The 23,265-nt window shown below is 44.6% G+C and overlaps 3 protein-coding genes across 4 annotated transcripts in view; 1 reads left to right on the top strand and 2 right to left on the bottom strand.

The window, feature by feature from the left end:
* MPP1 (MAGUK p55 scaffold protein 1) overlaps nt 1-2,323 on the top strand; it is a 28,824-nt gene extending 26,501 nt beyond the window's left edge. Inside the window, exon 12 of the mRNA XM_081964128.1 lies at nt 1,369-2,323. Coding sequence (XP_081820254.1) covers nt 1,369-1,545 — 177 coding nt within the window. The 3' untranslated portion in view covers nt 1,546-2,323. The remainder of the gene's footprint in view (nt 1-1,368) is intronic.
* Nucleotides 1,934-18,706, bottom strand: DKC1 (dyskerin pseudouridine synthase 1). 2 transcript variants are annotated; one of them, XM_081964127.1, is made up of 15 exons: nt 18,603-18,706; nt 16,624-16,682; nt 15,057-15,143; nt 14,638-14,729; nt 13,611-13,795; nt 13,436-13,500; nt 12,477-12,603; nt 11,959-12,089; nt 10,639-10,782; nt 9,751-9,871; nt 8,057-8,175; nt 7,192-7,298; nt 6,362-6,437; nt 5,411-5,566; nt 1,934-4,052 (listed from the first exon to the last, which is right to left on the bottom strand). In XM_081964127.1, the coding sequence occupies exons 1-15, from the start codon at nt 18,616-18,618 to the stop codon at nt 3,981-3,983; spliced, it is 1,557 nt and encodes a 518-aa protein (XP_081820253.1). In that variant the 5' UTR covers nt 18,619-18,706; the 3' UTR covers nt 1,934-3,980. The 2 variants fall into 2 exon arrangements, with proteins under 2 accessions (XP_081820253.1, XP_081820252.1); XM_081964126.1 differs by having other exon boundaries at nt 5,411-5,569; nt 18,603-18,704.
* Nucleotides 18,707-21,347: 2,641 nt separating this feature from the next.
* On the bottom strand, nt 21,348-23,265 carry LOC309397602 (40-kDa huntingtin-associated protein-like). The gene has a single exon (XM_081963742.1). The coding sequence runs from the start codon at nt 23,214-23,216 to the stop codon at nt 22,140-22,142; it is 1,077 nt and encodes a 358-aa protein (XP_081819868.1). The 5' UTR covers nt 23,217-23,265; the 3' UTR covers nt 21,348-22,139.

Below are 23,265 nucleotides of genomic sequence, written 5' to 3'. Positions count from 1 at the left end.
AAGAAGTTGTTGACAGGTAGGAGGTTGTAGCAGACAATTTTGTGTACTATGCTTAGATCGGACTGCAGGCAGCGCAATTCCAGATTGTCCAAGCCCAGAATTTCGAGCCTGGTGGCATAAGGGATTCTGAGTAGAGGAGGACTCTTTTCGTGAAATACCTCTGGACCCACTCAATCTTATTAATGTCTGGTATACAGTGTGGGTTCCAGGTATCTAAAGGTGGGGCCTTAATATAAAATTATAAATGCTCTTTTGGGTTAATTGAAGAATTCATCTTAACATTTCGCTCTCTTGAGCATAGCTTTTTACTCAACCCTTCCTCCATGGGTGGGTTACCCATACAGAGCAGATGTAGCACCTGAATGTCAGAAGTTCCTGGTATATAACCTAAAATCGTTGTGATTTTTGGAAGGTTTTGTTAACTGTGGCTTAGTTGAATAAAAGATACACAAATTATAAAACTTGAAACCTTTTTTGAGTTTTTTCAAAACAATTAAAGGTAATACTTGACTTAAAACTAGATACTATTTAGGAAGTTGCAAGACTTCCCCCCCCCAAAGGTACTTATACCCTGGTTCTGAAATTTTGATGGCAACCCCATCACATGACAATATTTTGGCTACTTGGCAACCAGCCCACCTTTACCTGTCTTGGCCATTACAGTGAACTGAAGGACTACTTGTTATACACCGTATTTTTCGGAGTATACTTTTCCCTGCTAAGAGGGTGAAAATTTGGGTGCATCTTATACACTGAATGTAGCCCTGCCCCCCACCCCCACCCCCTTTGGCCTCTGCCTCCCAGCAATTTACCTTCTTGCAGCAAATGGAAGTTCCAGAGGTGGCAATAAACTATGGCAATCCCTGAAATTGAAAGTGAAACTTGCTATTTGCGGCAACAAGGCAAATTGCTGGGAGGCAGATTCCATCCCTTGTTTGCTAGCTGCATTTTATACTTCGGAGCGTCTTATACTCTGAAAAATACGGTATGTGTATGTGTATATCTATATGTATATGTGTGTTGCATTTGTGCTGATGAATAAATAAAGGGAGACTAGTATAGATCTATTTCAAGCTATTTAGCTCTCATCAGCTAGCCATACCCTTACTGGGAATCGAACATGGATGGTCTCCTGGAGTGAGCCGAAAGACAGAAAAGGGAAGCAGTGTGCTCCCTCCCATATTTGGCATATACCAGGTTGAAATGAATCTGTAGATAGAAGATGCAGAGAGGAGTTGGCTTATAAAGGCCGATGGTCTTTATGGATGGTGTATTTTTTTCCCCCGCTGAGCATCACTTCTTCACAGGACTTATAAGCAAAATATCTGCGTGCCATGACCTCCCCCGTGTCATTTTCTTCCTCTACAGATAGAAACCTTGCAACAACTTCAGAATGACACAGAGGCCATCCGGAGCAGATACGCCCATTACTTTGATCTGGTGCTGGTGAACAACGGTGTGGAGGAGAGCCTTGAACAACTGCAGGCAGCTTTCGACCAGGCATGCAGCTCCCCACAGTGGGTGCCCGTTTCTTGGGTGTATTGAGCTGGCGATACCACTTAAGGCCGCCTCATTACAGCATGTCGAGGACAGTTAAAAGGATCAGCCTCTTCCTTGCTCTACGCTTCTGCCCAAGACGCAACCTTCTTGGAGCTGCCCCATCGCCTGTTACTGCTGGGACGAGAGTCCAGTCCTTCCAGCTGCAAATATCCTAAGAGCATCTGTGTGTGCGGCTTGCTCCTCCTTTGTTCTGTATTTCGATTTCTTTGCAGATGTGAGCAGCAGGGGACGGTCCAAGAATATACCGCTCTTCGGCTATCAATAAGGTTTTAAACAGGGATACTAGAAACACATTCTAGGTAAAAGCCATAATGCCGTGAATGTTAAGAACTGTGTTTTAACGCCGATGCATTTTCCTTGTTTTTTTCTGTTCTTTTTCTCCACTTGACAAGAAGCGCCATCCAAACCTCTGCATGAATGAGATTTATTCCTTCACTCATTTTTGGGGGGAAGGGCAGAGAACTCTGAACTGATGTTGGACGTCCTGTTCAACTAGCCGTTTTTTTTGCCTCCATCACAAAAAGTGTTTGTTCTACCACTGCACCCAAGCACATCAGGAGGGGTACGGCCCTCAAATAACTACCTTTGTAACTAACAGGGATAAGCAGAAGGGAGCATGGATGACCAGGTGTTAAATCCCATGCTCTTGAGGATGCCAAATATATATATATATATATGAAACAAACATGCAATAAAAACATTCGGTCGAATCCATTACAGGGAAAACTTAACAAGCAGCAATAAAATATGATTCAAAAACGTGGCTGACGAGTCTCACTGTTTTTTATGAGCGTTGGAAACTGAAGGTAGATTTTGACACTGTAGAAGAGGCATGTTAGATCATGGCGGAAGAGAATTGAAAGCGGTAGCAATGTTAACGGACGAACAAATTTTATTAAATGGCAGAAAACTGTTGCAAGCCGACAAAATATGTTGCAGCTTGCAGAGTCCAAGGGATGCTATCGGACTCCTGAAGAAGCGTAGAATAGTTCCTCTTGGTTAAGACACATTGCAGTTAGCTAAACCAGCAAACACTGTGGCAGTGTTTCTCACTCTTGGAAAATTTTAAGGTGTGGACTTCAAACTCCCAGAAACTATGGCGATTCTACCGTTCTCTTCTCAGCAACATTAATACAACAAATCTTGCTGATGAGATAGTCAGTCTTTTCTTAATGACCAGTTGCTTGGCAACTATATGAAGTTATGACCGACTACACCCCACTCAAAAATAGTACCAACGACCTGGCTTTGGGAGTTTAAACAGTCCTCCTGCAGTCACACTTCATTTTGGATGCTTGGCAACTGGCTCACTTTTCTAGCCAACTGTAATGTGCCACAGTGACACAAATCATTTTTCTTTTTTTTTTGCTAAAAGCTGGTCTTTTCTGCCTCAAAAATGCTCATAGAAATACGGTCTTGCTTAATGACCATGGAGTTTCTTTTAACCAACATTGTAAAAACAAGGTTGTGAAATTAGGTTGGTGCCTCAACGTACGATGGGAATTCCAGGCTCTGTGATGGTTGTAATTTGAGGGCGCTAACATTATATTCTGAGAACAATGGGGGGAAATGCTACCATTCCTCCGGGCCTCTCTTATCTCAACAGCTGTCCATTTCTCCCTAGAGCTTTGCAGTAGGCCAGTCCAGCCAAAGAAAGCACGACTGAAATCAGATATGTGAACTTTTAATTGGAAAAGCTTTTTAAAAGTAGCATTGGTACTCTTGCCTTGGGAAGGGAGGATGGGATAAGACCGCACCAGACCATCCTGCTGGAATAGGATGCCGTGTCTCGACTACAATTGCGAGCACAGAGATTGATTTTCACAACCCTCTTCTGGATAACTTGTTTGGGAAGGGGAAAAAAATAATTCATTCTTGCATTCTGAGTTAGACAGGATGGCTGTTGTCCCCCTTCCCTGTCGATACAAGTTAGCAAGTTCATTTTCGAATGAGCAAAAAGCTTTAGCCCCAAGTGGGAAATGTCTGGATTTGTTCTGAAGGGAATCAAGGCAAGTAAAAAAAAAAAAAAGTTACAAAAACGTTTTAAAATGAAGCATCTGACAATATCTGGCTTGACTGCTTTCTCCTCTTAAACCTTCAGCAACATTCAGCAGGTCTTTGGGCAGATAGATACAAAAAGGAGGTTGCTAACAGTGCCAAAATTGAGTATCGCATCTCCTGGATAGGACTTTGAAAGTCCCAAGGACCAGGGAGCGAGTCGGCTGCCTCAATTATCTCAAACTATCCTTAGAACAGGACAGAGAGGGGGTGCCACCCTTGGCCCACCCCAATAATTTGCACAGCAATCAGGACAAGCTGTGTGATCCAGTCTGCATTTTTTTTTCCTGCGAAGGCCTTTCGTGTTTTTTTTTGCCTTCCCAAACTGTTCCAGTCTGCTGGCTCTGGATGGTAGTGAGGAATTATTCTGAACTCTCCTCTATTTCTTCTCGTTTCTTCTTCTTCTTCTTCTTTTTCACGCTCAGATCACTGACCTAGGGAGAAGAAGAGAAGAAGCTCAAAAGAGACCCGAATCCCTGTCACTCTTCTCTGGAGAACCCAAAGTTTCCAATGTTATTTCCAAGAAGGTTTAGTTTCCAAGGCTGCCAGCTACAGTAATTTGAAATTAGCTTGAAGGCTTTTAATCTGGCATGACAATTGGGGAAAAAATGCAATTGTTGCATTTGCAAATCCTTTATTGCTGTATTGGATGCTGCTCTGGGACATACAACGCCCTGTTCTTGCGAATGGGCCATCACAGCTAAAACCTGTCTTATCCTACAATGTTTGCAGATGTTTTCAGTGCATTATAGAATTATCTGGGTTTCATAGGCTTTGCATATCTGGCTAAACCACCCAAAGAAATTACAAAGGCGATATGAAAATGCCGCAACAGGTAATCTAGATAACCGCTCACTTAAGTGACCATTTGACCTTCCAAAAGGCCTCCCTGGGGATATTTAGAACCTAGATTCAAAATTCTGTTACCCTCCTCCTGTCCTGTCACCTGATCATACTTTGTGTCAGGTTTCTGAAAGATGCCCTAATTGATTCATGATTCTTGAGCCAAATTTCAAAAGAAAGCTAGTCTTTTATTAGGAGCATCATTTTGGAAAGATCTTATTGCAGTCAGATCTGAGCCTCATTTGAAATATAGCTGAACTTTACCCCAGTTCCTCCCCTCCCCTCAGTCTGTGTCATAAATCACATTCCCCAATGAGGTGCACCCCTTGCAAGCCTGCTGTAGTAATCTGAGATCCGACTCTAGCCAAAAGTATGCGTGGAATGCACTCCCTCCCTTTCCTCACCATGGCAACTTTACCAGTTGACACTTTGGGTGCTTAGCAACCTGGCAGCATTTAGGGCAAGTTTTATCATCCCACAATTGAATTTCACAACGATTTGGACAAAAACATGCCCGTAGCAATCCACTGGTTCATTTAAGGACCACTGGAAAAAAAACATCATGATGTAGGTGATTCAATTAAGGTCCACCACGAGTTACAACTATGCCAGGTAACCTCCATTACGGTCATTTGAGGACTAATACCTGTATAACTTGCTTTGGCCTGATTAAACATATTGTGATTAGATTTAATCGATTTTCAACGACTGAAATATTCACCAACAATTAACACGCCCATGTATGCTCTAACAGGCAAAGACTGAGTCGGAATTGAGGCCAAGCAAGAGAGGACTGGAGGCGTGGCTTCAATTATGACTCAGTCTCTGGGCAGATAGACATAACAACCCACTTCCTGTGCCATCAGCTGGAGAAGAGGGATGCTGCTCTTTTAACCATGCGGCCCAAGAGATCGCCAAAATCACGGCAATGGATTACATGGGCACTTACCATTTCAACTAACTCTCCGCTGCTCTCCGCAGACTCCATCTTCCTCTTTTCCTTCTTTTTTTTCTTCTTCTTCTTCATCTCTGTTTGCTCCTCCGGAGAGGCCGGAGGAGCTGAAGCTACTGGTTCTGGATCTCCATCGCTCTCAATTTTTCTTTTCTTCTGAGAAAAGAAGACAAGGACATCAGAGGTTTTCTGGCCAGAGCAGCCTATTCTGCAGCTGAGTTGCTGCTTTTGCTCTTTCAGAAACAGAACGGCCTGTGTCTGTGGTCTATAAAATCTGGGTATCTGCTCTATTTTTTTAAAAAAAAATGGAACTGTGTTCTGACTCAGGCTTCCTTAGCAAGCAAGAAGCAAAGTCTTGGTCCCGACAAAACCTCTTTTATTTACACGACTGTGAATTAAAGGAATCATAATCACAAACAAAACTTTCCATGCTTGACACAACTGGATGAACTAATTGTTTCCTGCAAAAGCCCACTCTCCATTCGTTCCTCTTTTGTTTCCTATGGGAGGGACCATTCACCTTCCACCTGTGACTTTACCCTCAAGTCTACCCTGATTTCTGAGTTTTTCTTGTCTTCTGGCAGCTCTGCACATGCGTGCCCTGGGAACAGGCTCCAGCTGTTTATCTGCCTCACTGCTGTCTAGCTCCCTCTCTGCATCTGACACAGATGCAGAGCCCTCATCTGAGCTTTCCTCAACCCCCAAGACTGGCCCATGTTCCTCCCCAACCTCATCATGTCCGACTCTGCTGCCCGCTGCACTGGCCACCAGTGGGCCACAACAAACTGAAGTTTTGCAAATCATTTGGTTTCAAGCTGATCTGAGCATGCAAAACTTTCGAGTCTTTTGTTTCAAACGCAAAGAACATCTGCTCAAAGATCCATTGCCGAAACGAAAGAGATTTCGTGCTTAAAATAATTGGAAACACTTTGCAATCCATCAACCAACCTTTGGCATCCTCTCTGGCTGCTCTTGAATCTCTTCTGGCTCCATCTTCTCTTCTGCCTCTTTCTTTACAGAAACCCTGTGAAGAAACGGGAGTTAAGATGGAGTGCCAAATCCACCTTGCTCTGCCCCACTTTTATCCTGAAGGGGAAATGTGATGTCTGGGAAGCTGGCATAAATAAGACACCCACATGCAGGGAGCCAGGAAGCACCTTTCCCAGATTCATATAGCAGGATGACTCCCTCTAGAGCCATGAGAGCAGGCAAAAAAGGGATAACTTCCTGCCAACCCAAACCAAAAAGGACCACTCCCATTTGCAGCCCTTTCTCGCTTTTCTACTGCAGCTGACTTAAGAGGCTAGAAACAAGCATGCCAACCAGCAAGAGCCATGGTGGCGCAGTGGTTAGAGTGCAGTACTGTAGGCTACTTTGGCTGCCTGCCGGCTGCCTGCAATTTGGGAGTTCAAACCTCACCAGGCTCAAGGTTGACTCGGCCTTCCATCCTTCCCAGGTGGTTAAAATGAGGACCCAGATTGTTGGGAGCAGTAGGCCGACTCTGTAAACTGTTTAAAGAGGGCTATAAAAGCATTGTGAAGCACTATATAAATCTAAGTACTATTGCCCTTCTAGCCACTGCCAGCAATTCGATCCTGACCAGGTCAAGGTTGACTCAGCCTTCCATCCTTCAAAGGTCGGTAAAAGGAGGAGCCAGTTTGTTGGGGGCAAGAGGCTGACTCTCTAAACGGCTTAGAGAGGGCTGCAAAGCACCGTGAAGCAGTATAAGTCTTAAGTACTAATGCTATGACTTACAAAAGAAGCGCTGCAATCGTTACCTGTTATAATCTACGTAGTCTTTTTTCCAAGTTTGTGGAGTTTTTTCGTTAGGTTTGCCATGAGCATCCAATAATCCTTGCTTGATCATCATCTTCTTCTGAGAAGCCTGAGGGGGGGAAAAAAGGAGACCGTTCCAATTTGCCTTTGGCTGATGCGGTATGCAAAAATAAATGTCTTAAAATAAATACTGAATGGACATCCAGTTTGCCGCCACATTTTAAAGGCGTTGAGAGCTCCTTGGGTAAAACGGATGTCCAAAAACGCAGGATGGATTTAAGTGAGTTGAAACCTCCAACTCTTGCATGCCCAGTCTTATGCTGGAGAGCCATCAGTTTTGGGTGATAGATGGGTGTCATCTTTGCACAGAGTGCTCACTGAGCTATTTAAACATCATTTGGCTCACACCAAGAAAGATTGAGCATCAAGGGGCTGCCCCTCAAATTGAGTCAAGCTTTAAAAAGTTTTCAAAAGTTCAAAGGAAATCCCTGTTTAAAAAGTCCAGGGAAAAGAGACCAAATATGGAGGATGGCAACACCCTCAAATGCATCGCTAAAGACCTGGAAAGTGGGTGACCTAATGTCTCTCTTATTTCTGGACAGCGTTGCTACACAGAACCAAACATTTTCTCTCTCTCTAGAATCCAACAGAAGAGAGTATTTCTAGCTCAGGCTTGAACTACAGTGACCTGGCAGTCTCTGAGGTCAACTCTTCTCTCGCAGACATTTCATTAAGTAACATCATCATGATCTAAGGGAGGATATTTAAACTTTACAAGTAAGGCAGAGCATCCAGGACCCCGCAGCCCCCAGAATCCGCTAGTCCTTCAGAGAAAGGCAAGTAAACCAGGGGCTACCCAAGACTTACTTTGGGACCAAGCCCCCACTTGCGAGGGTAAGTGTCTCTTTCCATGATCACACGCTTGATCTTGGCTACAACGCCGTGGTCGCAAGTAGAGATCACCGCCGTGGTCATCAAAGCAATGGCTGAAGGAAAAGAGGGAAAGAGAAGCTGAGCTAACCAAGGAGGCTTCACGCAGCCTCGGGAAGAAAGGTCGTAAAATGGGGCAAACTCAGCAAGTCTCTCGTAGCAACAGAAATTTTGGCCTCAATTTTGGTCATAAGTCAAGGACAGAAGTATTTTGTATCATCCCCCCACCCCCTGTATTTCTAGATTTGTCATTGGATAAAGGACCATCAGAGCAAGATGTGATCAGACAGTTTCATTCTTCTTTGTTGAGTCAGGCCCCATAGGAAAGGGGTCTGCCTCTGCTTCCTCTGCCTAGTTCCAGTCAGCAGCCAGCCAAACATCCCCACAGCTTCCAGTAGAACACTGGAAGCCTGGAAGGTGTTTAGAAGCCACGGAACGTCGAGGCTGCAGAACTGAAGCCTCAACGCGACAGGAAGGGCAGAGCAAGCTGCACTCAGAGAATGGATAAACTTCATCATCATTTCACATACAGCCTGAGCAAATGAAAGTGTGTGTGTGTGTGCGCGCAGAGGACACGTTTCAAAGATGAGCAAGGACACACAAAGCTTTGCCAGCTATAGAGACACGCCTTGTGAGAATCAAGACAAAAAAGGGGGGGCGGAGCAGAATCTCATTTCTGATCTGCAGGAAAAGCAGCTCTTCACAATTCATAAATCCTGCAATTCTCCCTCTTGTGCCATGGCAACAGAAACACATTTACTTTGTTCAAAACAAACGCCTCGCCTAAATGCCTAAAATAAAAATTTATAGCATCATTTGACATGATCTTTGCGGTTGGCATTTTTACATCCAAAAACAGGCAAAAGCAAGACCTTTTTTTTCCTGTTCCATCATGCCCAATTCTTGGGAGATTGCAGGACGAGTTCCTGCAGTTTTCTTGGCGTGATTTTTCCAAAGTTGCTAACTTTTGCCTCTCTCCTAGGGTTAAGTGTGTGATTGGCTCAAGAACATCCAACTAGTTTTGTGTCTAAGGCAGACTAGAACTCCTGTGTGTCCATTTTGTAGCCTGATGCCTTAACCGCCAAACACACTGGCTCTCTAAAGGTAAAACACTTTTTAGAGATGTAATTACATTATCTACCAGGGAACTTCAAAGTAGCCTATAGTAAAGAAATTAAGAAATTTAAACCCCAGGATAGAGCAATTATTTGTCACTAACACTCTTTAATTTATTTTTGATTTGCATTGCTAACAAGTCTTATAGGATACTGCCCAGAATCAGTTTTTGTCTTTTAATGATCCTGTAATCCCTTGCAGCAGGGTGGAGTCAGGACAACTGATTGAGGCTGAGTGTTTACTGGCCAGATGCCCTTCCTGTCACCAATGCAGAGTTCGTAGCTGACATTTAGTCACTGTGCCCAGAGAAAGAAATATCTGCCTCTACCTAGGATGGAATTCACAGCCTCCTGATTGCGAGGTGAGAGCTCCACCTCTGGGCCACTGCATCAACTCCCCAGAAAAATCAGTTATGATTGCATAAAAAGAAACTCCACAGGCTTCTGGAAGGAAAGATGTGACTGGGAAGAATTCATCAGAAAAGCACCTGGAAGTAACAAACTTTCCATTCTTACCTATGCAGATCGCCTCCCCTTTTGTGGTGATCACGACTATTTCCTGGTTGACTTCAATCCCGTCATCATACCGCAGTAATCCAGGAAGCATGATCTTTGCACCGTAGCAAATCGCATTCACCTGAATGAAAAGCAGCGACTAGCTTAGCAGGGAATTCTACATTTCAGCCAGAATTGCTCTTTTGGATTTCCAAGTCTTGCAAATGTACAACACCATCGCCTTTCACAGCTTTGAACACTGCGCACAAGTAGCACAGAACAAAAGCTGAAACAGATAATCTTGCCTCAATTAATCCGGCAGCACTTTTCATTCCTGAATGAAAACATGTGTGTATGTATGTATGCATGTATGTGTGTATAATTTCTTTTGAGAGGAAGCTTCATCTCTGGCCTGGAAGCACTCCCAAGCACAATTAATTATGTTCTGGATTTACATTGGGCCATTTCATGTATAACAGGGGTGTCAAACTCAATTTCATTGAGGGCCGCATCAGGGTTGTGTTTGACCTTTGGGGGGGATGGACGGGGGAAGGGGGCATGGCAGCTGAACATCACACGTGTTGGGGCGCCTGTGATGGCCTGAGTGTTGTGCCAGCAAAAAACCGGGCTAAGGAGCTCCGTTTTCGACTGCGATGACCTCCTGCAACCATCTGCCAGTAAAAACTTGGCCATATGGGCCGATCCTTCACTGTTTCTAGGGCGTCCCTGCAGGCTGGATCCAGCCCGAGCATTGGCACCCCTGATGTATAAGGCTAAAGCAGCCTGCAATCAACTGTCTCTCCTCTTCCTTTTTTCTTTTAAGCAACCCCCCTGGAAAGAGAGACAAATCTGAGCCAAAGGGACTACAGTTCCAAGCCACCAACCGGAATGCCATCAGAGGGCACTTACCGCGCTGTCCTTCATAACAAGCCGCTTGTGTGAAACCAACAACTTCTCCAAAGGGAAGATCACCCTCCGGAGATAAGTCTCATCCTTATTGTTGTCGTACTGCCACTGAGCATCCAACACATCGTGCATGGTCACCATGTGGTCCTAAAAACAAATCCCCGCCAGCCACCGGTTATTAGAGATCCTTCTAGCAACTTTATAGAAGTCAACATCAATTGAATTATTCATGAGTTAGCTGAAATTGTATTTTTTAAAATTCTTTTCAGATGGATCCTTTCCACACATACCACACAGCACTATAAAAAGTTTTAGAAACAAAGGTAAAAACTACTACAGGCTAAAATGACTAATAAGAGAGGAAAAATCCTATATTTGTGTTTTTTGTTTGGGACTCTGCAATTCTATCTACTGTATTTTTCAAAGTATAAGACGCACCAAGGTTTTGAAGAGGCAATTTTTTTAAAAAAGTAGGTAGGTAGAGGGAGAGAAATACAATAGGTAGGCAGGGAGAGAGTAGTTAGGTAGGTAGGTAGGTAAAGGGAGAGAGAAAACAGGCCCAGTTTTTGTCAAAAAATTTGCATGCATAGCCTTATGGAGACTTATAGAGTGCTGCTGGGGGCAAAAAACAGCCCATTTTTTGCTCATTTCTGCCCTCCCCAGCCCCATGAGCTCTCTGAAAGCCTCCTAAAGGCTCTGCACAGCCATTCTGGTGAAGGGGCGGGGCTTCAGAAGGCAAAAAATGCTATATTCCATGTATAAGACACACCCAGATTTTCAGCCTCTTTTTTGAGGAAAAAAGGTGCGTCTTATACTCTGAAAAATATGGTAATTCAGGGGTGTCAAACTCAAGGACTGGAGGCCGGATCCAGTCTATGCCATCCTGGAAAATATATGGGGCTGGCCTGTGTCACTCTGACCTGGTCTACCCAATGCGAAGAGGAAATATGCCAGCAGTTTGGAGAGTGATGTCAAGCTGGCCATGCCCCCCGTCAGCCACACCCCGTGAGTGGTATCAAGCTGGCCATGCTTGAGTTGGCCACGCCCAGTGCCCCCCCCCCCCCGCAGTCAACCACAGCCCTGATGAGGCCCTCAATGAAATTGATTTTGACACCCCTGATCTAATTCATCTCATTTGGTTGCTATATAATATTGTGCGTTGAGAGCGATGTACCGGCAGAAAAATGAAACTTTCTACCTCGACATCCCTCAACTATTTACTGTCCCAAAGTTTAATTACCAGCACAGGGGGGAGAACCCTGAACTGAACTCAACCCTTTGGGTAGTAAGGCACTTCCTTGACAGGTTACATCCTTGACCCACCTTCTCTCCCATGACCCCAGAGCGGACTCGCCGGAGCTCCTGCATTTGACCGCCAACTCCCAGCAACAAACCCAGATGCACGCAAAGCGTCCGGATGTAGGTTCCGGCTTCACAGCTCACCCAGAAAATACCTGGAAAAGGCAGAGGGAAAAAAAAAACAACCACTGATGCCGAAGAGAAGAATATCACCTGGTCAGAAGGAATTACGAGCATACTTTTTCAATTCAAGCCATCAGAATTGGGTGATAGATGAAACGTCATCTTTGCACGATAGGCTATGTCATCATTTCTACATCATTTGGCTCAAAAAATGCTAATGGCGGGAGGGAGAGCAAAGCTACTGCAAAGGCAACCTTGGAAAGCTAAGCTCCAGGGAAAGATTTGGAAGGTTAAACTGCAGGGAAAGAGCTGCAGGGAGGGACAGGAATGGGCCTTTTATTTTTAGCCGGGTCCCAGAAGGACCAATCCCACCCTTCCCTGAGGGGGGGGGGAGGAGGAGGAGGAAAGGATGTCATTACCCAGTCTTCTTTCTGGATCATATTCAACCAGTTTGCTTTCATAAATGGTTCGGACTCTCAGCTGCCTCTTTACTGCAGCAATGAGGGGAGGTCTCTGAAAGAGGGCACCTGTCAAGGTTTCTATTGCCTACAGAAAGAAAAATAAAATAAAATAGCATTATGGTCAAGCAGCTCAGAAGCAAAGATAAAAGAAAGTTTAGTTACACCCTCAACTGATTCAAGTAAACATCAAATTCAGGAAGACCAAACATGGACAGAGTGGTTGTTTAAGCCTGGAGATGTTGACATGCCCATCAAAACTCAGCATGGTTATAAGCCCTTCTATTCTATCCCTAATCATTCTAAGTTCAAACCATGGTTTGCTGGTGCAAATGACGTTCGCATTCATAGAATAGAATAAGAATAGAAAATAGAATAAGAATAGAAAATAGAATAAGAATATAGAATATAGAACAGAACAGAATAAGAATAGAGAATAGAATAAGAATAGAGAATAGAATAGAATTCTTCATTGGCCAAGTGTGATTGCACACCCAAGGAATTTGTCTTTGGTGCATAAGCTCTCAGTGTACATAAAAGAAGAGATACATTTGTCAAGAATCATAAGGTACAGCACTTAATGATAGTCATAGGGTACAAATAAGCAATGAAATCATACTAGGAAACTATCAGTATAAATCGTAAGGATACAAGCAACAAACTTACAGTCATAAATGGGAAGAGATGGGTGATAGGAATGACGAGAACATTAATAGTAATAGTAATGCAGCTTTAGTGAATAGTTTGACAGTGCTGAGGAATTATTTGTTTAGCAGAGTGATGGCGTTCGGGGAAAAACTGTCCTTGTTTCTAGTTGTTCTGGTGTGGAGTGCCCTATAGGGTTGTTTTGAGGGCAGGAGTTGAAACAGTTTAAAGCTACAACAGGTGAATGTTTCACTTCCTGACTGACCAAAACTTACCCTCGAAAGTTGCATTTCACTCTCAATTGCATTGTGCAGCCGAACGATTCCCACATACTCTTTGCCTGGAAGATGACAGAAGAGTAGTAAGGAGGGGCCACTTGGATTTTAATGTTCCATCAGGAGGATGAAGGTGCTCTCTTTCTTGGCTAGAGACACAAAGCAGATGATATACCTGCGCTTTGCTGAGACTTGACCAAACGGGTTGCTCGCTCAATGCACACAATCAGGCACCCGGTAACTTTGGGGTCCAATGTGCCGCTATGGCCCGTCTTCTCAACACGGAGAATGCGGCGGATCCAGGCCACAACCTCATGGGAAGAAGGGTTGGAAGGCTTATCCAGGTTGATGAAGCCCGTCCTAGGACAAAAATCAGCGATTAGACTTAAGGTAATGAGAAGAAGCATTTAGCCACATTTAAAGTATAAGTCTAGCAATAGCACTTACACAGAGTCAGCCTCTTGCCCCCAACAATCTAGGTCCTCATTTTACCCAACAGGATGGAAGGCTGAGTCAACCTTCAGCCTGGTGAGATTCGAAATGCCAAATTGCAGGCAGCCAGCAGAAGTAGCTGCAGTACTGCACTCTAACCACTGCACCACCGGGGCTCTTAGCAACTGGAAGACTGTGTCTTTTAGTCCCAATGTTGGGCAAGAAGCCAGATGGGTGACCTTGGGCAAGGCCCAATCTTTCAGCCCTAGGAAGAGGGCAATGGCAGATCACTTCTGGAATCTTGCCAAGAAAACTGCAGGGACTAATCTAGGCAATTGCCAGGTGTCAAGATAGATTTGAAGGCATCCCTGCTTCCCCCCCAAAAGATTCCAAGCACATTACAGGGTTCACTGTAACTTTAAGCCGTAATGAACATTTATCTGTAAAATATTAAACTAGATTCCCTTTTGTTTCTGTCTTGTTTTTGATTTGGCCAACTGCTAAATATTCCTTAGCAGATGATTTACTACACATTATGTGCCACAACAATGGGTAGGTTATTCTCTGCCAAACTGTCAACTGTTATAAAGAAATGTTAGTACTGGGTAACTTTCATACAGAAACTCATGCGTAAAAATTGGTGTACTGAAAACCCAAGGAGAGATTAATAGCCCTTTGTGATTCCGAAATTCCGTAAGAAAAGTTGAAGAAACCTTCTTGGTGACGGGTTGGAAGTAAAGATGATTTTATATCACGTAACACAATCTTACCTTACATACTCAGCAATTTCTCTTTTTAAGGGATTGCAGCCAGAAGGAAGTGGGGTGTAGTGCGCTGTCCTCACATTTAACTTGTCAAAATTCTACAAGAGAAAGCAAAATTATATTTAGTTCATAGGGAAATATGAATTTTGGGCTATACCCCAAAAGTCTTTATTAGATGTTATACGTCTGATCTTACTTGGCAAAAAGCCTCAGCAAATTGCCGTGCTCTCTGAAACCTATCTACCCTTCTACATAAATTCTTTGGAGCATAATATGCAGTCAGCTCCATAAAAACAGCAATACCTAAAATTTACTCTTAAAAAATGGAGATTTGTTTTTTTTAATTGTAAATTATCTTGGCTCTGCACAAAAACCCCGTCACACTGACATTAAACTAACCTACTTCACTTGTATAGGTATCTTACTTTGAGAAGCAAAGGCCACTGTGATGTATCCAGCTGGGCCACTCTTGATTCAGGTTTGATAAGGAATTCTTCTGTATGTTGTATATCCTAAAAACAATTGAATTAGTAGATTAATAACTGGGACCATGAACAAGAATGTGGAAAGCTTGTCTTGCAGCTAAGATTAGCCTTAAGATAAACTGCCTCTCCAACACAAGAGATGAAACACCACCTGCTTGTATTATATTATTCATTAATGACTTGCAAAGGGACAGTTTTCAGTAAGGAAATGTGGTAGTGCCATCTGGTGGGGCTAAAGAGTTATTTAGGGACCAGAGCTGAATGGGAGACAGGAATTCCATGACTGCAGGCTAAACCAGGAAATCAAAAACCATCCTGCCAGAAAAAGGGAATGGCAAAGCATTTCTAAATGGTTGCCAAGAAAGCCACAAAGACTTATCAATGAAGTCGGAAGTTGACTTTGATTCTAGGAACTTTAAAGGTGAAGGTCCCCTCGTTCCTGACTCTAGGGGGCGGTGCTCATCTCCGGTTCAAAGCCAAAGAGCCAGCACTGTCCCAAGACATCTCCATGATCATGTGGCCGGCATGACTTTCCCACCAAAGTGGTTCCTATTTTTTCTACTTGCATTTTAATATTCTTTCGAACTGCAAGGTTGGCAGAAGCTGGGACAAGTAACGGGAGCTCACTCCGTAACGCGGCGCTAGGGATTTGAACCGCCAACCTTTCTGAACAACAAGCTTAGCGTCTTAGCCACTGAGCCACCACGTAAAAGTAAAAAAGTAAAGGAACTTTACTTTTGCTTAAACTAGAAATGAAAAACCCCCATTAACGCTCAGATCATCAAACTTCTCTCGCTGTGCTTCAGAAAGTACTTTTAAAAATAAAAGTCAGATGGGAAGCTACTGGCTAGTAGAATAGAGAATAGTACAGATAGTCTCGACTTACAACCATTTGTTTAATGCCGTCTAAAGTTACAAGGACACTGAAAAAGAGGCTTATGTCCCATTTTCACACTTATGACGTTGCAACATCCCAAGGTCACCTAATCAAAATTTGGGCACTTGGCATTTAGTCCTATGATAGTTGCATGGTCCTGCAATCCCTATTTGTGACCTTTTCAGCTGGCCTCTGACAAGCAAAGTCAATGGGGAAATCGAGATTTGGTTAATGACTGCACGATTTACTTAAGAATTGCAGTGATCCACAACTATTACGGCAGAAAAAGTATAGGGACAAAACTCAAGTTAACAATCTCCTTGCCTAGTAACAGAAATGTTGGGCTCAATTGTGGTCGTTAAATCGAGGACTACCTGTAACAAATTCTTTCCCAGGATGTATATACACATTATGGACACATGAGAAAGTACTACTACAGAAAAATAAACATGGGATCTGTAGATGATATTGTAGAAGTGCTAAATCTTTGTGTTGTGGGATTAATAAAGCATCAATGTTCCAGTAAAGGCAAGTTAAATTATATATTTATTGGGGAACACTCATGGGATAATTGGGGCTTAAAACAGCTTGCTGCATAAATTGGCAAACTGTAATAATTGGCCAACTCACCGCAACATCTTCATCTGGCAAAGACTTCTTTTTCTTCTTATGTTTCTTAGAAACTGAATCTACAGTGGCATAAAAATCAATAAAAATTAGCATCTGTTGTAAACTTAAAAGATAGAAACAGATCTGGAAATGTTGTTTACTGGTCTACCAAAACTAAACTTTAGTAGTTTGATTAATGCTGATGGGGTTTACACACATTATTTTAATACAGAGCTGCAAAAAGCTGAATGAATGAGGGTAGTATAAAACTTTTTATTTACTTTGTATCCCCCTATTATTGTTTTTACAAATATCTCAAGGCAGCCAAAATGTCCAACACACCTTTCTATTTTAACAAGAACTTCCAACTTTGATCCCTAAACCAGGTGTTTAGGGATCAAAGAGAATGAAAAAAAAATGGAGAACTTATATTTTAGAGAAAGTTCTTCATTTCAAACTCCTAATAAATATATAAGGACAGGATAAATATATTCAAGGTCAAATTTTTAGCATCAACACATTTGGTGGATTGCAATGTAAAGATGTATCTTCCAAAATGGCCTACCAGGCCCAACCACGTGTCTACCCTCCCCCCACTTCCACCAACTCCTAACTCTTTGGGATGACACCAATAAAATTGCAATATATTGCAAACAACTCACATTAGACACAACCATGCAACTCAATGTTAACCTTGTCCAAAAGCAGGTAAAGAAAGTAGTAATGAGCAGCGAAGCATTGCAAAGCATTCATCCAAACTCGATAATACATACTATCAAATACAACCATCAAAGCCCATTGGTTGACTTTACTCTCCCATTCACCCTCTTTCAAGCCACCCCACCTCACAGGGCTGTTGTTGGGAAAAATAGCAGGCCAGAGCATTAGGAATGTTTGCTGCCACACACACACAAAGGAGGGATAAAATAGGAGCACTAATAAAATGAAATAAACATATATATGCACACACATATCTGTAAATGTATATACACACACATACACATAAAAGGAGGGATAAAATAGGAGCAATAATGAAACGAAATAATGGAATATGCACACATATACACATAAAAAGAGGGATAAACTAATAGGAGCCATGATGAAACATCCCAGCATTAAGTTTCCAAGCCTATATCTATCTATCTACACACACACACGTGTGTGTGTGTTTAAGAGGCATAAAATAGTAGAAGCAGTAATGAAACGAAATAATGAAACACACATGCATGTAGACATAAAAGGAGGAATAACAGGACCAATAATGAAATTAAATAATTACACACACACGCATAAAATAGGATCAACAATGAAATGAAATCTATATACATATGTATACACACACATAAAAGGAGGGATAAAATAATAGGAGTAGCAATGAAACTAAATTACACACACACACACAGAGGAGCAAAAATGAAATGATATAAATGCACACACACACATAAAAGGAGGGATAAAGCAGTAAGAACAACAATGAAACTAATTACAAACACACACACGAGGGATAAAATAATAAAGAGGAGCAATAACGAAACGTCCCAGCATGGATTTTCCAAGCCAGTCCCGAAATCGCCCTTCTGGGTGGAGAGGAAAGTTCCCTGTGGGAGAGGCTGAGGCCGAGGCTTCCCCGTGTGGCGCTGCGAGGTGGAAATTCGGGCTCCCCCCCCCGAAGAACAAGAGACCCCCCCCTAAAGCTCCCCAATTCTCCAAAGCTCCGTTGGGGAAGTTTCTGCAACCCATCTTGCGCCCCCCGCCCCCACTCAGACTCCTGTGCATGCACAGAGCGCCTTTCTCCCGTGCGCCCGGGAAGCACGTGCTTCCCCTCATTCGCTCACGGGCCTTTCCAAGAAACGTGGTCGTCGGAGGGTTCAAGAGAAAAGGCCGCCTCGGTGTCTTTCTACACACAGACACACACACAGCCGCCTCTCCCCTGTCGGCCGTTGGAGATCCTGAGGGGGCAAAAAAAGCCGAGATTGCCGGGACGCGCGCCTCTCACCCACCTGTCCCGTCCGCCATCTTGGCTGCGCCACGCGCTGCTTCGGACTGAGGCGCGCTGCTTGCGCTATCGCGCCAACACGCTCAGACCGGAAGCGGCCTCTCCGCCCACTTCCGTCCCCCGCTCCCATCCCGGCAGGCAGCGCGCCAATGGGGGCGGAGCTGAAAGGACCATTTGAGAGAGTAGAGAAATAAACGGACAGGAAAGGGGAGGAAAACAATATATGTAGACTAACGAAAGGTTAGACTGACCCGCTCCTTTCTTGTTTGCGGGTCGACTTTAACTACAGGTAGTCCTCGACTTACGACCACAAGAGGCCAACGTTTATGTTGTTAAGGGAGGCAACATACGTTTGTTTGTGAGGGTTTTTATTTTTTTTGTAAAGCGCGTTTGCGAAGTTGAGTTTTTGCCCCGTTTTATGACCTTCCTTTTCCACAGTGGTTGAGTGAATCCTTGCAGTTTTTAAATGAATGACACTGTTGGTTAAGTCGATGGACTTTTGCTTGTCAGGAGGCCGCAAAAGGGGATCACGTGACTTCAGGACGCTGCAACCGTCGTAAATATGAGTCACTTGCCAGGCGTCTGAATTTTGATCCACGTGGCCATGGAAATACTGCACCGGTTGTAAGTGTGGGAAACGGTCATAACTCACGCTATTTCAGTGCTGTTGTTACTTTGGTCTAAATCAGGGGTATCCAAACTTGGGAACTTTAAGACTTGTGGACTTCAACTCCCAGAATGGGAATTCTGGGAGTTGAAGTCCACAAGTCTTAAAGTTCCCAAGTTTGGACACCCCTGGCCTGAATGATCTGTTGTTAAGTCGAGGATTAACTCTACACGTGTTCACAAGCCAGAGGAAGGTAGCTGGAGGGAATTCTGAAAAGTTGAAATCCGCCTGTCTGAATGTTTCAAAATTTGAGAAATACCTTACTAGCCGGACCGTATTTGTAATCTGATGGATGGTCCTTGGAGACTTCCCCTCCTTTAAATCTAATTTGAGACAGTAGGAATAAAGCAGCAGGTTTGGGGGGGGGGGCAACTTTCTCTATTGTTATGTAAAGTTTTTAAAAAAGGAAGAAAATCAACTCGTTTAAGCTCCTGTGTAGTACTTGGACAACAAAAGTGACTTAACAAGCAAGGAAGTATAACACCAGAGATATTCCTAGAAGACAAAATGAAACTGTGTCCCATTTATTTGGGCCATGTCATGCAGGGGAATTCACCGGAGAAAGCAATTTTTTTTTTTGCAAAAGGAAACCAGGCCGCCAAATAACAGTGACTGGACATCATCAAAGCTGACACCGGACAGGGCATAGAAAAAAGAAGCAGAGCAAGATCAAATGTGAAGAGACTGGCCCACAGAATCACCAAGAATCGGACCTGACTGAATGGATATCATATTGCTTGGGGGGGGGGGGGCTTTGTGGTTTAATTCTCTGTAAGCAAGAGACCGCCGGCCATCCCTTGGCGCATCTAGGCAGAAAATTTGTGCCTTACATGGGAGGCCACTGAGGATGAATCCGCTTCGCTTGAGAATATGTTATACTGGTACTTAGACTGGATGGTACAAGAGGCATCCCTTTTTACACTGACATCAGTTGGGAAAGCTTTCTTCGTCCCTCCAGCCACTTTGGCTCACAAAGTGAAAGCAAGTTCACAGATTAACAGAGTTGGAAGGGACCTTATAGGTTGTCTAGTCCAACCCCTCACCCAAGGAGGAAACCCTACACCATTTCTGACAAAGGGCAATGCAATCTCTTCTTGTTAGGACTGGGCTGTTTTCGGTTACAGGGAACCCAAGTTGACCTTTAGGGCTGTCTTCTTTCAAAACATTGTAGGAGACATGCCAGGTAATTATTAGACCATTTTGTATTCTTCTGTTAATAGTAATTATTAAAAATCTCCATACCAAGCCAAGTGCTTTGTCACTTCAATGTTCCTCCTAAAACAGACATGAAGTCAAACTGATCTTAAAATATAGTCTACTAGCTAGCATTTTAACTACTAATCATAGTGCATTGAATGGGTCACAATTGCAATGTCACATAAATTAAGCCCAAATCAGAAGAGCATGTACCATCCAATGCATCTTGATTTGAATGCAACTACTGAAATGCCTTAATTATGATGGGAAAAGAATTGCAAAAATCAATACGGCAAAGTTTTTAATGCTGCAGCACCAATCTCTTTTTACTTTAATAGCATAAATAAATAAATAACATACTCTTGAGGAGGGAGGAGAGGCAAGTTCTTACAGGGGGACTTGTTCAGAGAAAATACAATAGCAGAGTTGGAAGGGACCTTGGAGGTCTTCTAGTCCAACCCCCTGCCTAGGCAGGAAACCCTATACCGTTTCAAACAAATGGCTATCCAACACCTTCTTAAAGACTTCCAGTGTTATTAATTAATTGTTCTGTCAGGAAGTTTCTCCTAAGTTCTAAGATGCTTCTCTCCTTGATTAGTTTCCACTCATTGCTTCTTGTTCTACCCTCAGGTGCCTTGGAGAATAGTTTGACTCCCTCTTCTTTGTGGCAACCCCTGAGATATTGGAACACTGCTATCATGTCTCCCCTAGTCCTTCTTTCTCTTAAGCTAAACATACCCAGTTCCTGCAACCGTTCTTTATATGTTTTAGTCTCCAGTCCCCTAATCAACTTGGTTGCTCTTCTCTGCACTCTTTCTAGAGTCTCCACATCTTGTCTACATCGTGGCGACCAAAAGGTTAAAGAATGTCAGACTTTCCCACATCCCAATTAAGAAACCAGTTTATTTTCAAAGAACTCATGTCAGACCCAAATTCAGTTACACAACCAGCTAAGACTCAGGCAAGGTAAACATTCAGATTATTTCAAGGCAGAAATTAATCCAATACAGAACCCTGAGAACACAGCTTAGAAATCCCATTTGGGTTCAAATACAGAAATGTTTTGAAATTCCCTCAACTCTCCCTAATTGTTGTTCCCGTCCTCCGTGTTGATTTTAATATAGCCTCCATCCGAAGCACAGCACTGAGAGCACAGTACATTTGGCAACACTGATCAAAATGGCTTTTAAAGCTTTCCCCCCAACTCAATGAAAGCAAGAGGACTGCTCGGATTGATTTTCAGCCAACACGGCAAATCTCACATGTTTTTTTCCCCCTTGTGGCCTGTGGGATGAAGAAAGAATTCTAAGCAGCAGCAAAATAGAATATGGGCCAATAGTATTTGCGCGGTTCTCTCAAGTTCGTAATTTAAGTTCAAGGAATGACAAGGTAGAAAGAACCTGGAATGTTGGAAGAAAACTCCCTCTGGCACGGGCAAAAAAAAATGTGTTTTAAAAATGGTGGGAGATATAATCCAACGTATTCGGGGCCTCTAAGTGTCCTCACTTCATTCTGTGGGAAGCTGAGTGGCATTTAATGCAGAGGAACAAAAATGGTTAAGTTTCACCTCCTTCCCATTGATTAATGCAGGAAGTTTCGCTCAAGTTCTTTTGACTGTTCCACAAGATCTATCCACAGATGGAGCATTGGAAAACTACCATGAGGAGCACCAAACAGTCAGAACCCCTGACCGGAGGGAGTGATCATCTCCTGCACCACCAAGTGCAGCAGGTTGTTCTGCTCCGCCGTCAGCAGCGGCCACAGTTCCTTCTGCAAAACCTTCAGCGATTCCAAGTCTTTTTCCTGGCAGGCCATCACGGCGGACTGGAGGAGCAAGAAAAGCTCTGGAGGGACGTACCCCGAGGAGGCATCCAGAGCTTCCCAAGAGTACTTCTCCAAGGTCTGGGCATGCTCGGGCAACAGCTTGGACGGCGGAGGCTGCAGCAGGAGCAAGAGCAGCACTCGGGTGACCTCGCAGTGGAGCAGGTGGTCGAGGAAGGCGCCGGGCAGCGAGGGGGCTCCGCCGGAGGAGGAAGAAGAGGAGGAGGATGAAGAAGAGGCAGGGGCGTTGGTCGAGGGCCCGCCGCCCCCTTGGGCCAGCTGCTGGGCCTGCGTGAGCACCGCCAAGGCACCGTCGTAGTCTCGGCCGAGAAGCAGGCAGGAGGCCACGTCACGCAGCCCGTGCAGGGCCTCCAAGGGCAGGTGGCCCGCGGCCAGCAGGTCGGCGGCGCGCAGGAAAGCCGGCACGGCTTGGCTCGGCTCGCCGGCGGAGCGCAACTCGTTGCCCAGCTCCAGCCACAGCCCGGCCGCCAGCGCCGGCTGGCCCAAGTCGACGTGGAGGCGGGCGGCAAAGGCCACGCAGCCGTGGGCGGCGGGCAGGTACTCGGAGAGGCCCAAGCCGGGGCCTTGCCGCAGGCGGAGCTCCCGCTCGTGGCGCAGCCAGAGACGCGCCGCCTCGGCCAGCGCCGCTGCCTCGCCCGCCGGGTGGCCCAGGCTCTGGGCGCAGCGCGCCACCGCCAGCTGGCACCAGGCCGCGTAAGGGAGGCTCTCTTGGGCGCGCAGCTCCCGCGCCAGCGCCGCGAACTGCTCCGACGCCTCCGACACGTTGGGCTTGCGCAGGAAGCGCTTGCGGAGCTTGGACGACACCAGCCGGTAGCGCGTCAGGAAGTCGCCGCCGGCGCCCGAGCCAGAAGACGCCTCGCCCGGGCCGAAGCCCGAAGACGAGCCGGCCCCGGTGCCCGGGATGGAGAGCATGGCGCTTTCCTTCTCCAGCTCTCTCGCGTCGCACCGGAAATGACGCCTC

This window comes from Natrix helvetica (assembly GCF_964273705.1).
Source record: "Natrix helvetica genome assembly, chromosome: 11".
Lineage (NCBI taxonomy): Eukaryota > Metazoa > Chordata > Lepidosauria > Squamata > Natricidae > Natrix > Natrix helvetica.
The sequence above is the reverse complement of the archived record's forward strand: the minus strand, read 5'-3'. Positions and strand labels throughout refer to the sequence as shown.